Source organism: Rosa rugosa, chromosome 3 (genome assembly GCF_958449725.1).
Source record: "Rosa rugosa chromosome 3, drRosRugo1.1, whole genome shotgun sequence".
Taxonomy (NCBI): domain Eukaryota; kingdom Viridiplantae; phylum Streptophyta; class Magnoliopsida; order Rosales; family Rosaceae; genus Rosa; species Rosa rugosa.
In genome coordinates this window covers 31386506-31401839 of record NC_084822.1, presented here as the reverse complement: position 1 = coordinate 31401839, position 15334 = coordinate 31386506, and the positions used below count along the sequence as shown (strand labels likewise).

At 38.1% G+C, this 15334-nt stretch overlaps 1 protein-coding gene across 5 annotated transcripts; it reads left to right on the top strand.

The window, feature by feature from the left end:
* Positions 1–9865: 9865 nt before the first annotated feature.
* On the top strand, positions 9866–13986 carry LOC133738540 (uncharacterized). 5 transcript variants are annotated; one of them, XR_009860156.1, is made up of 11 exons: positions 9866–10155; positions 10248–10313; positions 11161–11241; positions 11622–11675; positions 11764–11832; positions 12511–12573; positions 12744–12826; positions 12922–12987; positions 13093–13143; positions 13235–13294; positions 13676–13986. XR_009860156.1 is itself a non-coding variant. In XM_062166097.1 (10 exons), exons 1-9 carry the CDS (start codon positions 9946–9948, stop codon positions 13127–13129), a joined length of 729 nt encoding a protein of 242 aa, XP_062022081.1. In that variant the 5' UTR covers positions 9866–9945; the 3' UTR covers positions 13130–13143; positions 13676–13986. The 5 variants fall into 5 exon arrangements, 3 of the variants coding, with proteins under 3 accessions (XP_062022081.1, XP_062022080.1, XP_062022079.1); XR_009860155.1 differs by having other exon boundaries at positions 13609–13986; XM_062166097.1 differs by lacking the exon at positions 13235–13294.
* Positions 13987–15334: the final 1348 nt, after the last annotated feature.

Genomic DNA, 15334 nt, shown 5'->3' with positions numbered 1-15334 from the left:
GGTTCCTGAAAAATACATAATTCACAAATTCACAAGTCACAAATTACAATTCACAAATTCACAATACACAAATTCAACAATACACAATTCACAATTCACAAATTACTAATTCTGCCATAATCACAGTTTATAATTCTGCCATAATCACACATGTGCTTCAAATAGGTACCGTGTCATTATCATATGAACAAAGTAACAATACTGGTCACAATCATAATTAACATCACTGAAAGTAGTGGAATTATCTTGACCAAATTAAACCCACAATATCTAAATACTATAGAAATGGAAGCTGGAGATTCAACTAGGTTGAAACCAAAGATAATGGCTGTGCAGGTAATCGATGGGCCAAGAAGGAGAGGAGCCATTCTAATATATTATATATGTAATGGAGGCAAGGGACCCGGCCATTAGAATCAATAAACAGATCGATCGAGAAAAGCAAAGAGGATAAGAACTAGCTAGCCCATAGTTGCTGCTATACACACATGCATCGCATAACAAATATCAGAAGAAGCTCCAAGCTCCAAATTGAAGAACAAATATGAGAAGAAGAGCATAACAAACGTACCTGAAGCGGCTAGAAATTCAATCTCCAAGCTCCAAGGTCCAAGCGAATAGAAGAAGAGGAGAAGTCTTGAGCAGAAAAGATCCCGACTTGCGAAGAAGAGAAACGCTCGATCTGGGTCTCGTCTTTTGCAGAAGAGAAACGATGAAGCGGCTGAGATAGTGAGATTAGGTCGCGTCTCTCTCTCTCTCTCTCTCGATCTAGGTATTTTGTTTTATTTTATTTTTTTTCAATTTTTGCAGAGTAAAAAGTCAGTATTACCCCCACGTTTCTGATTTATTTACATTCTTATGTTTCCGCATAGGATACGAACGTATCCAAACCGTTTCCAAATCAGGATACGCGTTTCCGAGCGTTTCCTAGCGTTTCTGAGCCGTTTCGTACCCGTTTCCCGGATCAATACGGGATACGTCGGCAATTTCGCGTTTCCGTGCATCATAGCAGTCACCTATTACGTACCAAGGCCGCGTAAGTTTCAACCGTGATGGTGCTGCTGGCCATGAAACCAACATAGAAGCCTCATTTCTCTCCTTCGACTCCCCTGAGCAAGCAGTCAGATATTTGAGAGGAACAAGATGGTGAGCCACCCGAGGGTGTTGCGGGCCTGGTTCTCCACATTCGACCATAGTATCAAGAAGCACATTGTCTGCTTTGATCGATTTTCTGGGTTTTTACCCGATTCTAGCTTTCTATTAGACCAGAAGGGTGTGTAGGCCTTTACATTACTTTTTTGCTGATAAGGTTTTTGTTTGGTATGAAAGTTGGACCCTTTCCTTTTGGTCATACAAATCTGTGACAGGTTATGCAAGTCCGGTAAAGTTTCCATCTTTTATGAATGTCTGAATGACTTGGGTTTATTTAGCTCAATTTGTCCATGAAGGAAAATCGTGTTTTATTAGAAGCTCCATACATGAACAAAGGCATGAAAAAATTTATTTCGTGAATATTGAATTTTTCTTCGCATGCATATTAAACTTTTCATGTATTTTCCACTTTATTTCAATCACTGGATCAAAGGCATGAATCACCCAATTGGTAGGGATCATAGGGTTTTAGATCTTCCTACTAAAAAAATATTTCATTGAAGATGGGTATGGTGTGTAACAAGAAAACGAGGTAAAGCTATGGTATGTTAACATTTCTCATACATCAACTATTTTTACCCCTCTAAGAGCAAGTTCACCCGTAGTCAAGAAATGTCAAGGTCGAAAAGTCAAGGCGTCGACCAGTCAAGTAACTGTTCACTGCCACTGGACATGGGTTTTCACCCATTTTTTTTCTTGACCAGTGTCAAGACTGTTCATTTCACTGTTCATCGATTCTTAACTGTTCATTTTCACTGTTCATCGATTCTTAACTGTTCATTTTCACTCTTCATTGAGTGTTTTAAGTGTTCATTGAATTTTTCTTGATTTATTTTAAAATTAAAATATATTTGATGTAAATAGATGATAATAATGGAGATTTATGGATAATTAATGTCATAATTATGCAATTTACTATTTTTCTAATATTTTCGGTGGACAAATTATGAGCCACCTACAGTTACCGATAATTTATCTTGAACTAAGTGAAGCCACCTGTGAGCCCCGGAAAAATTTATCGAGATAAGGTGAGATCGTTTGGAACAATTTGACGATCTTGGTAATTATTAGGGTCTTCGGAAATAAGTATTGAGATTTTTCACAAGGTGGAATCTCCAAAGTTTGTTTGGAGTCTATAATAAAGTACACGACGTTACGAGTCTGTGAGAATTTTAGGGGAATTTTTCCGACACCGGAACTACTTATTTTGAATTTCAGAAGTTTAGGAATTATGGAAATTCATTTTAAATAAAAAGAAATGCTCTGGCGTGATCTGGACCGTTGAAAAGTCCACCGCTTGATCAGCACCGTTCGTCTGAAATGAAACTCAGGCTATAAATAGCCCAGATCATTCCAGAGACGATCAGAGCTCTCGACCTGTTTCTGCTCCTCGACGACCCGAAGCCACGACCCGGACAAAACTCCTCCATCCGACCACTTCTTCGCGGCGAACCACAGGAAACAGCTTCGTCTCGCCGTCGCCTACGTCCCTGCGTTCTCGGATTGTACATGCATCGACGGTGAACAAAGAATCGACGACGAGAAGCTACGGGTTTTTCGGCGAAGTTCCTGCAATCTCTTGCGATCTTTGGGGCTGCATGAGGTACGGAAGTTGATTCTCTCGACGTGCTCTACGTCTTGCTAAGTTTAGTTTATGAATTCGATCGATTGTTGACTGATTGGGTTTCTGGGTTAGCTTCATCAACGCGTCTGTTTCTCTTCTCTCTCCGCAGACGTCACCCACGTTTGGGTGTGGGCCGAGCTAGCACAGGCCTTGGCTGGATCAAGGAAAATGTCATCCTCTTGCCTTTTTTCTTGACTTCGGTCAAGAAAGTTCATCCTTTGCCCGGTCAAGCTTGTGTTGGTGGAAGAGAGATTTTGGGGTGGGCCGGTCACCACCTCACCAAATCCATGCTTTGCCCGGTCAAAAAGGAACCGGTGGACTTGCTCTAAGGACTCATGTTATCACTTTGAGAACTAATATTACTATTTTCAGGACTCATATGGTAAACTAAGAAAATTTACCACTTTAAGGACTCATGTGGTAACTAAGAAAATTTACCACTTTAAGGACTCATGTTACTACTTTGAGGACTAATATTACTATTTTGATGACTCATTTTACCACTTTTAAGGCAATTGTATGCATGTCATACGTTAACACATTGTATAATTTTCCAGAAAACAGTACTATGAATGCTCTTCTACTTTTTTTTTTCTTTTTTTTTTTTAACCACAAAAGGGGATATATATACAAATATACAACAAATACAAACTGCTTGGAATAGGTCTGCAATTTTGACTTTGTGTTTCGGAAACTCAAAACTTCTAGGTTCCCTTATTAGCATTTGGGGAGACCCTCTACCTCTTCCTTGTGATTTGAGGATGATGTCATTGTAAACACATTGGATCCTCCATATGTGCCATTGTAGCCGTAATGTGCCATTGTAGTAAGTACTGATACATTTAGGAAGTACTGGAAAAACAGATACCAATACAAATGATGATCTATGAGTGTATAGTATCATAGAGATTTTATGGCACTATATTATAGTACCTCTATCTTTTGGGTTTCCTATGCACTGCAAGCTGCCATCTACAAAAATTGTGAAGCATCACATAGAACCTCCGCCTCTTCCATTATATGCTTTGGTATATATACAACTTTGTCAGTGAATTAAAGAGGGTACACTTATAAACAAGGGTAGTTTAAATTATAAATTGACATTCTTAATGAGATAAGAGAATACGTACAAGTACAGTATGAAATAGTATGTGAGCTGCCTTTTCCTTTTCTTTTAATTTACTTGTAAATTTCACTAATTGAGGGTGACACCAAAACAGGATATTGACTTAGTTAATGGTATAGTTATGGAACTTAAATGAATGCTCCTGCAACTGGAATAAGTGCGTGCCAAATTTAAGAATTGATAGGGTGATATATGTTGGATATTTTTGACTCCAATTGGAAGGTAGAGGAAACAAATTGGCCAATATAGGTTTCAGTTGCAATCTACTAGTAAGATTTTTGATACTTTGATTGTAGCAGCTTATAGAAATGGCAATAACAGACTGCTAGACTCATCGTTTGGATATTATTGAAAATAAATGATTGAGTTTTTTTATTCATTCGAATTGATCTCGAAATATACAAGAGAGAGGCTGACTATAAGGAGAGAGGAATGACGAAGGAGAAGCTCACCGGCAAATTGCAGCTATCAACTCCCATAAACTAAGCTGACACAATCATTAATTACAACCCCTAAAATAAGGAAAAGATGGCAGCATGGCAGCCACATCCTACACAACTATAAGAATGAGGCAGACACAATCATTAGTGACTAGATGACAGACATAATCATTGATATGTAGATGACATAATTCAACAGCAACTTCTAATACTCCCCCTCAAGCTGGATCAAGGGAGTGCCTCGAGCCAAGCTTGGAAAGCAAAAGTTCAAACTGAGCGGAAGCGAGAATTTTAGTAAAAATGTCTACCAGTTGATCACATGATCGTGTGTACACTGTTTCAATAAGTTTAGTCTGAACCTGATCTCGAACAAAGTGGCAATCAACTTCAATATGTTTGGTGCGCTCATGGAAGACTGAATTTGCTGCGATATGCATGGCAGCCTGGTTGTCACAATGTAGAGATATGGGCGTAGTGCACACAATGCCTAAGTCACCCAACAATGTCTTTAACCATATGAGTTCACAAGTTGTGGATACCATTGCACGATACTCAGCTTCGGCACTAGAACGAGCAACCACTATTTGTTTTTTGCTTTTCCAAGTAACTAGGTTGCCTCCAATGAAAGTACAGTACCTAGTTGTGGACTTTCGATCAATGGCATTTCTTGCCCAGTCAGAGTCTGAGTAGCCCACAAGGTTGAAGTGATTATTGTTCTTCATAACAATTGCTCGATCAACTGTGCCCTTTACATAGCGAAGAATTCTTTTGACAATCTGTAGATGATGAGTGGTAGGGGAGTGCATGAATTGACTGACCAAACTCATAGCATAAGTGAGGTCTGGTCTTGTAATGGTGAGATAGATAAGCTTACCCACAAGGCGTTGATAAACACAAATATCTGAGAGAGGTTCTCCTTTAACATCTGTTTTAAGTCTGCTACTAAGAGGAGTGCGTGCAGGCTTACTATCCTTCATTCCTGCCTCGTCAAGAAGATTAACAACATATTTGCGTTGATTTAAGAACATACCATTTGAGGAGTGATCCATTTCAATTCCAAGGAAGTATTTCAATGGACCAAGATCTTTGATAGCAAAGGTATTGTGTAAGGCTGACTTGAGAGACTTAATCTCATCCATATTGTCTCCAGTGATGATTAAGTCATCCACATACACTAGAACCACGAACTTGCCAGCTGTGCCATTTCGAATAAACAGGGAGGAGTCTGCATGACTTCGCTTGAAGCTTGAGGCAAGAAGAACCAAACGCAGTTTGGAATACCAAGCACGCGGGGATTGTTTCAAACCATACAAGGCCTTGTGAAGTTTGCACACCATTCCAGCTTCACTTTCACGTGGATGTCCAGGAAGCAAACGAGGTCGAGTTAGGGAGAGGATCCTCTCCTAAGCTTCTAATCTTCCTAACCTACCTAAACTTTGAACACCAAAGTGACATATGTCAAAACTTGCATCTAATGGCCTACAATAAATTTAGGTTTTCCTTTCTTTCTCTTGTTTTTTCACTTACACGATCGGCAAGTGTTGGTCTTCGTTCTCGCAGCTCATTATTCAAATACTTCAAGCAGTATATCCGCAACTACAAACTATAACCAAATCAACCTTCTGCCCTCAACCACAAAAACCAACACTCTTCAATTGAACAATCACCACTCAGCTCCAAGCTCAAATCACAAAACCCATAAACCATATCCGCATCCAAATCAAGCCAGCGATTTTCTACTTCCCCAAAAAGTTTAAATCTTACACACCCACTAATGCCACACTAGTTCCTAATCCAGAAACCACGAAGTCAATTCGATGTAGAAAAGTTTCGAAACTCCAAGCAATTACAACATCCCTAATCAAATTTCCTCAACTCCTAATCAATATAAATCGGGGAAAACAGTCTAAGCAACTAGCAGCAGATCCTAATTCATTCTCCGATCCAACTAAGTGTTACTACACCACCCAATCTTACAAAACCACCAGCCAAACTCTCCCCAATCAAAGCTTCTCCAATCCAAAACACTTAACAGGTATATACAAAAACAAATATCTTTCTGCAAAATAAAGCTAGAATCTCATGTAGATTTCAACTAATTGCTAGAAAACAAAAAATCTCCATATCTTGGACGAAAATCTCAGCTCCTAAATGAGCCACGCATTGAAGTACCTCTATAAATTAAGACCAAGCATTGAAACGATGTTTGGTATTAATTTAATTCATACCCAATTGCTTTTTGTACGTTGATGTTTTATCTGATACCCAATTGGTAAAAACAATGAACGGCAATGGTTGGGGTGGTTGGTGGTGGTGACGATGGGCTGGGTGGGAGCGGTTGCCGTCACCGATGAGAGAGAGAGAGAGAGAGAGAGAGAGAGAGAGAGTCCGAGTCTACTTTGTATTTGAGTTTTGGTGGAGAAAAAAAAATCAAAATTGAGTTCAAGCAATAGCATCCATTAGATGTGATAAAATCACGTGGCATCTTGTGATGAAAAGCTTAGGTAGGTTAGGAAGATTATAAACTTAGGAGAGGATCCTCTTCCGTCGAGGCGACGTTAACTAGCACATTCGTTTATGTGAGAGCAAACAAGGTCGAGTTAAAGTCTACTCATGTTCACGTGGGAGTGAACAAGCTCGAGTTAACGAAGGTTCTCGTTTGTGTGGAAGCAAACGAGGTCGAGTTAACGAGGTCAAGTTAATGAGGACTCTTGTTTACGTGGGAGTAAACGAGGTTGAATTAACGAGAACTCATGTTCATGTGGGAGTGAATGACCTTGAGTTAATACGGACTCTCGTTTGCATGGAATCAAACGATATTGAGCAAAGTCTTAAAGCTATTGAACAGCTCCACATGAAAACCACGTAATTAAATTTAGATCCTTAAGCATTTAAAATAAAATAATCAACTCACTTTTTATTGATACACGAACTCCGATGAGTTTTTTGATCAAGCTCTAAATATTTCGAGTGAGAATCTGAGTGTGTGAAATACAAGCCGTTAGCTTTAGAGAGAGAGCAACTCCTTGGATTCTTATATATGCAATACAAAAAACTAGGGCTGGGAATTTAGCCCGAAAACCCGAAACCTGCCCGACACCGGCCTGAACGGTCCGGGCCCTTTAAAAAAATTTGGCAGTTTTATAAAGCCCGGCTCGAAAACATTATATAACGGGCCGGGCCCGGTCCTTAGAAGTCAGAAAAAAAAAGCCTGAAGGCCCGAAATCATGTATAATTGCTCATATGTTTTTAGTTTCTTATTCTTCACTCTTCTTCTTTCTCTTTCTCTCTCATCTTCTCTCTCTTCTTTCTCTCCTTTCTTTTCGTGTCTCTTCTTTCTCCTTTCTTTCCCGTCTCTTTTTCCTTCTCTCTTCTTATCTTCTTCTTCTTTTTCTCCCCAAACGCCTTCATTATTATTTTTTATTTTCCCTTCTCTCCCCAGATCAGATCAATTGTAGAATTCCTTCCCCCTCAGATCAATTGTAGAATTCCTAGTTCTCCTTTGTCTTGACTCAACCCCAAAATCTCTCTCTCTCTAGTTTTTCTGTAGTTATGGCGATCGGAGGACGAATCTGAGTTACAAGGTCTGGAAGCTTGATTGGATAAAGTTTGAAAGTTTTTCGATAATGAAGTCTGAGCCTGGGTAAGAGGATCGAAGTCTGAGCTTGATTCTACAAACCCAGACTTTCAACTTCAGGGCGAGGTTGGGGATGACGGAGGTGAGATCAGGTGGGGGCGAGTCCACGAGATTAGGGGTGAAGTTGAGGGCTTTGCAGACTTGGACGCAGACCCTTTCGAAGGTGTGACCCGAGGAAACTATAACTGGGTCGACCATTAACGACCCGGAAATGGGGCAAATGAACTCTCTTGGGATTTGAGGCTTTGATGGAATTGCAGATGAGGACCTGTGAAACAACTTCCATCTCCGGCTTGGGCTCCGAGCAGAGCTTATTATCTCTGTTAATCTATCTCCGGCGTCGTAAACGCAATTGGTTTCTTTGGATTTGGGGACTACTAATCTCATCAGACCCTCTTTAAACTCCATATCTGAAATGATGGATTGATTCCCTTATGAAATGAAATATGTTAGCTTTATGCTCAAGTGGGAAGGATGGTTAAACCCCCATTGAAGTGTTTTGGATAAGCTGAAATTGTTGGTTGCTAAAATCGCTGAGGATCAGGTCTGTTGTGGTATGTAAAGCAGAGACTGAAAGAGAAGTGAATGAGAAGGAGACTGTTGGAGTTTGGAGATAGAGTTTTGATGGGAATGGGATTCATATGGCTTTGGAGGGCGGAGGAATTTGTGTTTGGAGCAACATTTGTTCTCAGATCTGTTGCTTTTTTTTTGTTTTTTTTTTTTAGCCTTTTGGGCCAGAAAACTGGGCCCGAAAAAATTGGTCCGGGCCCAACTCGGTCTCAGAATTGAAAAAATAATATTTAGGCCCGGCCCGAAAATTCCGGGCCGGGTCCGGGCTCTAGAAATTTTACACGAGCCGGGCCCAATCCCAGCCCTACAAAAAACACAAGCTCCCTTTAGATGCTTCATGTTAAAAAACTCCACGGGTAAAAATGCGAATTTGGTTTAGGAGGAAGTATAAATTATTGGGGGTGACATAATTAGCGATTGAGACATTGATTAGTAACTTAGAGACATGATTGGGTTTCATTGCTATAATATCATCTTATGCCCATGGTTAGTGACATGATTAGCGACCAATGGCGGAAGCAAGTCTCGGGTAGTCGGGTGAGTAGAAAGCTTCATGATATGTAAATATATAAGAAACTCATATGATTTATGTCATATGGGCTATAGCACAAGGTAGCCACCCTATCTCTGCTCTTGTTAGCGACATGAGACATGTTTAGTGATATGATTAGTGACTTGAGACATGGTTAGTTATATGAATATATGATTGGGTTCGATTGTTTTGATGTTGTCTCATGCTCATGGTTAGTGACATGATTATAGATAAGAGACATGAATAGTAACTTGAGACATGGTCAGTGACTTGATTGGGTTCGATACTTCAGACTCATAGTTGTTAACATGAGATATGATTGATGACATCATTAATTAGCAACTTAAACGGGACATAGTTAATGACCTGATCAGTGATTACGTCATGTGGACCCAATCCTGGCACGATGCAATGATTCACCACCCCTCATCAATTGTGTATCTATTCCACAAGATAGTATGTAATAGGATAGTTAACTATGGAACCACTGCAAGTGGCCTAGTGGTTATTGCCTAGTTGGGTGTGCTCCTCAACCTAAGTTCGAACCCCGAAGCTGTTAAAGTGGCCAGACACTGTGCTGCAATGCACAGTTGGAGCATTTACATGCGCCGACGGGGTTTATTTTCGACCTATGAAGCCTTTGGGTTCCCCTTGACAAAGTGAGAAAAAAAAGGATAGTTAACTATGGTATGCCAATCTAATCATATCTAAATTTATGAAAAGTTATATGCGATCAAAAATTTGAAGGTACTTTATATAACTCATTCTCTTCTATTAAGGAACTTGTCAGTAGTGGCTGAATAGTGACCCCCAATTAACATAGCCGAGCTTAGGCAACAAACGGTCACTTCCAACTTATCAGCCATGGCTGTTACTCTCTCCTCAGTCTCAGCCCGCGCGTGTCTGCTTCGTTCACCGCGCAAGGCTGTGTCCCAGTTTTCACCACAATCCTTCAAATTGGGTTCCAATCCTCTGCTGCCGCGGACCACTTTACGGCCCAGAAAGCTTGTCGTTCGAGCTGCTAGAACCGAGTCCAGAGGAGTCTCTCTCGGCTTCAGACCTCCCAATTTTGAGGTATTATTTATTTATTTATGGGACTCTGTACTTTTTTTCTTTTGTGAATGATTTTCTCCTAACTTGGATTTTGTTTGGGAATTTGGTTTTAGCTTCCAGAGCCACTTACCGGGAAAGTTTGGAAATTGGAGGATTTTGAATCCCATCCTGCTTTACTGGTCAGTTCAATTTGTATATTTTTCTATTGGTTATATTTTAGACATTGTCATTCTGTTTTAAATGACAATGCTTGTATTACAAGCATTTGAATTCAACCATGCTTGCACTTTGGAAATGGAAAATCTTGGATGATAAATTCAACCGTGATCTTATACACAATGTGACGATAGGATTGCGTCACGAAATATAAGATCGTACAGAAAAGTAATGACTACTGACATATATAGGTTTGCTTAAATCACAATTTGAGCTGTTTGTTCAGTGGCCGATTTGAGCTTATCTATGAACCAGGTAAGCGGAGATTGATCCCACAAGTTAAAGCTAATTGCTAAATGAACTGAGAATATATTTTAAATGCAACTACATTCGACTCTATTATGGGCTCGTTTAATAGCATAGCAATCTGCTAGCCTGCCGGATATCAAATGCTATAGAAAAAACTTATGTTGGTGTGAGCTTTATACAACTCAAATTTAGTTTTATGGTAAGAGTCATTTCTTTAGGCTATCATTCATGTGTTGATTTGACTGGAACCTTTTACTCCGGAGTTTGGGAAAGTAAGTTGGATCTTTGGATTGACATACTCGGAATCTTTTCTGATATTTTCTGTGCATATATGCAAATGAACTACGTCTTGTGTGAGTTCTGAATTTTATGAGAAAGAAACAATCAGTGTGATTTGCTGCAATATCTGACTTTGGAACAGATCAGCCAAGTGAACAATATGAAATTGGCTGCAATTTTATGTGGTTTTGTTACTTTAATCAAAATACGGATTTGCATGTATTTTATATTACTTCACATATAAGCAAGAGTTACTTGCATTTTAACAATGTGATGATGCAGGTTATGTTTATCTGCAACCACTGCCCATTTGTTATACACCTGAAAAAAGCTATTGTGAAACTTACAAATTTTTATATGAAGGTAAGGAGTTGAATATGTTACTTTCTGAGAGCTTGCTCTTTTTATAGTTATCTCCAAACTCCTCTAAGTATGAATATGTAAAGTAATTTCTTGAACCAAAGGAAGGAAACATATGCAAACATGTTTCTTTATTGTTATTAGTATTACTAGAAGCATCCACACATGATATGCATGTGCCGATGGAAGTTACAATAGGAAGAGAAAAAGTAGTGTAGGAGAGGAGAAAGTTGGTGGGTATAAGGTATTGCGTATTTACTAAATTTCTCCTGATATATATGAAAGTAACTTTTAAGTTAACTTATGGATGTAAAAACTTTATAAATTGTATTTATCACCATCATCATCATCATACTCATTATTGTTATATTTTTTGTTTACAGAAAGGACTTGCAGTTGTTGCGATATCTTCAAATTCTGTAATAACGCATCCACAGGTACAAGGCTTATACTGATTCCATAATTTGAGATTAGAGCTTACAAAGCTATTATATGATCTGCCATTAGTGGAACTCTTCTTGACAGGATGGACCAGAATTTATGTCAGAAGAAGCTAAACTTTTCAAGTATCCTTTCCCATATCTATATGACGAGGTATGCTATTGTCAATCAAAGCATGCTTTATAGATCTTGTCGTGTTTTATATTTTATTTTATATTTTTAACTTATTCTGTTTCTCAAAGTGTCTTTTAAGAATCTTCTTATGAATCTTGCTAGGTTTTGGTCTAGCTCAAAAGTTCTTGTCCAGACGTGCATGCACACATGCATTCATCATAGCTACAATTGAACTTTTTTTAACATTTTCAAAATAGAATATATGAGGTAGTAATGGCTATAAGATTGTGACTAGCTGGATACTTTGCATGCATGATAGGCAGGGGAGGTTTATCTAATGCAAAGGTACATTATAAAGCATTGGTCAGTAAAAAGTAAAAGCTCAACTCCAAAATTTAATTTTGTTGAAACGCAAGGGAAGCTACTCAATTAGAAAAGATGAAAGAAAAAGAGGCAGTCTTGGTTATTTCGACACTCCCATAACTTTGACTTGCCTTTTTCCCTTTTCATGTTTAACTAGTTTTTTGATTTATTGCTGGGTGTAGGCTAGCCATCCTAAAACTGATTTCTAGGGAAGTAGGTCATTGCACCTTGAATTTAGTGTATATAATAATGAATTGATCTAAATTAAACACAATTGCTGTTTCATTCCTCGGTCATTATCTGACTCCTGAAAGTTTGTGAGACACTAATGCATATGGAATATGTTCAATACAGTCGCAGGATGTTGCTCGAGAATTTGGAGCAGTTTGCACACCAGAGTTTTTCCTGTTTAAAAAGGTGACCAAAACATGCACCAATTGATTTGCTGAAACTTTATTAGTGCAGTGCCCCATTTTAGCTTTTCCTCAAGGGGTCAATTCTAAAATCATCACTAAAATCCCGATATGAGTTAAAATTTATTTGGTTTACACGTTCTAGCATGACATGGATTTATTTCTGTGTAATAGGATGGACGCAGGCCTTTTGAATTGGTGTACCATGGGCAGTTTGATGATTCGAGACCTAGTAATAATATGCCTGTAACTGGAAGGTAGGATATTTGGTTTTAGCTTAATTTGTTTACATATTAGCTGTATAACTTCTATTCAATAGAGTATATGAACTGGTTTTAAATACTCCGTCTAGGGACTTGAGCCTGGCAATAGATTGTGCTCTCAGTTGCCAACCAGTATCATCAGCTCAGAAACCCAGGTACTTCCTTCAGATACTACATTCATCGGTTCTTTAAAATTATATCCGCCTTGATTACAGTCTGAAATTCATTACTTCCCCCTCCATTCCCTTTTCTTTTGGCAGCATTGGATGCAGCATAAAGTGGCACCCTGAGAGATAACAAGATTATAATCTGTGAGTAATATCTTTCGTTCGGTGTTTCGTTGTAATGGCCAACAGCCATAATGATTCAGATTGTAACATAATTTCTTGGTGTTCTTCTCAGTTCCTTCCTGTCCTGTTTCATTTCTTCAGATCCTTAAAGCCACAAAAAGCCAGGAAAAATGTAATATTTCATTTTTATTGTTCTCATTTGGGTGAGAAGCTGTAGTAAACAAAAAACTTCTAATTTGTAAAATGTAATAGTAATCAATAAAGTCATCTCCATCAGTATATGGGGGAGTCTGGTGATGTATGCAAATGTGATATTTGGCGATTGCTACTGTCCCAAATGTTCTGCTGATTTAAAAACAAAAAAAAATGAACACCAACCGTAAAGTAGCTGTCGAAAACTGTATGTAGAAACTGTAGCTGTTCTCTACTACATATGTACAGGTTGATATAAAATTTTATGACTCTTAGTATGTGCAAATGTTGCAGGGTATCTCCATCCTTAGTTCCTTGTTCAGTGGGAATGGTCTTTAATTACAGTCTGTTAATTATACAGGACGTACACCAACAAGCAGGAAATTCCTCTTCTCTATGTTCACCATGCTATGATCTTAAAATACCCAAACAAACATACCTCTTGGCTTCATACAAAAATTCATGTATATGTATTTGCACCAACACATTCAAGCTCATGGACATGGGCCTAAAGGAGAACTTATTGTGGTATGTATTCTCTGCTATTATGAGGCTGTAGGACTTTTTTCCTCTATTGATTTGTAAGGCTGTATATATGATATTGAGAGAATAAGTTTAAGAGACATTTTTCACTTTAACAGTCGAAAAGGACACACTGTTTTTCATTTGTCATTTCTTTTGCCACATGTTTAGGCAGATGGATGAACTTTATATATATATATATATATATTTTATCAATGCAATTAACCAGTTCCTTTCCAAATCTGACCCTTACTTTTGATCTAGGTTGGAACTTGAAATCATAAAATTACCCACTATACCAGCAGGTCATTAGCTAGGTCTTGAGTGAGTTAGGAGATATATTGTAATTGAATGATAAGGAATAAGGAAATATATAGATGATAGAAATTTATAATTTGGTGATTGATAATATCAATCTCAGTACCTCTGTCTGTTTCCTTGATTTGCCCCATGTGTGTCTGGATTATTTTTGGCAAGAATCTGTTTTAGGATTAGCGTTGATGTACAAACATAATCAATTGTAATTAAACTAATGTGAGGTCTTTTTATGTAACATGTTTACAGTACTTGATATTTAGTACCTTTTGTAGTAGGGAATAGGCTGATTTGATGTTTATAGCTAGTTTGCGATTATTGTATTTAAACTAATGTGAGATCTTTTTATGCAGCATTTTTACAGTACTTGATATTTAGTACCTTTTCTAGTTGGGAATAGATTGATTTGATGTTTATAGCTAGCTTTTTTCTTTTTTTTTCCCCAAAGCAGAATGCAAATAATCTGTTGCTCATGTTCCCATATTTTGTGGTGGTGAATGGGAATAGAGTTTATGGTTCTAAACTTCTTTTTGAAAATCTCTTCGAGCAATTACAATCGCTTCCTAGGTTTTCTGATCAGGATAGTTTGGTTATCTGGGGTCTAAATTTCATCTAGTTTCAAATCACAACTCAAACTCACTATGATTGAATGGATGCTTATTGTAGGATTGGATAGTATGAAACTATGGCCGTCAAGTTTTTCATTTTTTTCCCTAATATATCTGCCATTGTTTTCTGTTGTTAGTAACCATTACAAAAATCATAAATGTCTGAGGGGACTTGTAGTGAAAAACTTGCTGGTCAATGTTAATGCTTTGAGTATATGATTACAAATTATAGGGGACTTGGATATGAGAGAAGTGTAATGTTTATTAAAATAGGGATTTGGATATGGTTCAGTTGAAATTCCTGTAGCTTCTATAAGAATATTTAGGAGAATGATTAGTTGATGGTTTGCTTGCATTGTTAGTGATTAGAACTTGATAAGCTACAATATACAATCAGTGGGCCTGAGATGGTTCAGTATCACATGTCTAAAGGACAGTGTTTCCTTTCAAGAACATGCAGCATGAAATTTCTTTTTCTTTGCCGAAAATAATTGTTGGGAAAGGTTGAGGGGGATAGTCGTCCAATTGCTTCTTCATAATCCCATGTATTCGGCTCATGTCAAACAGGAATGTCA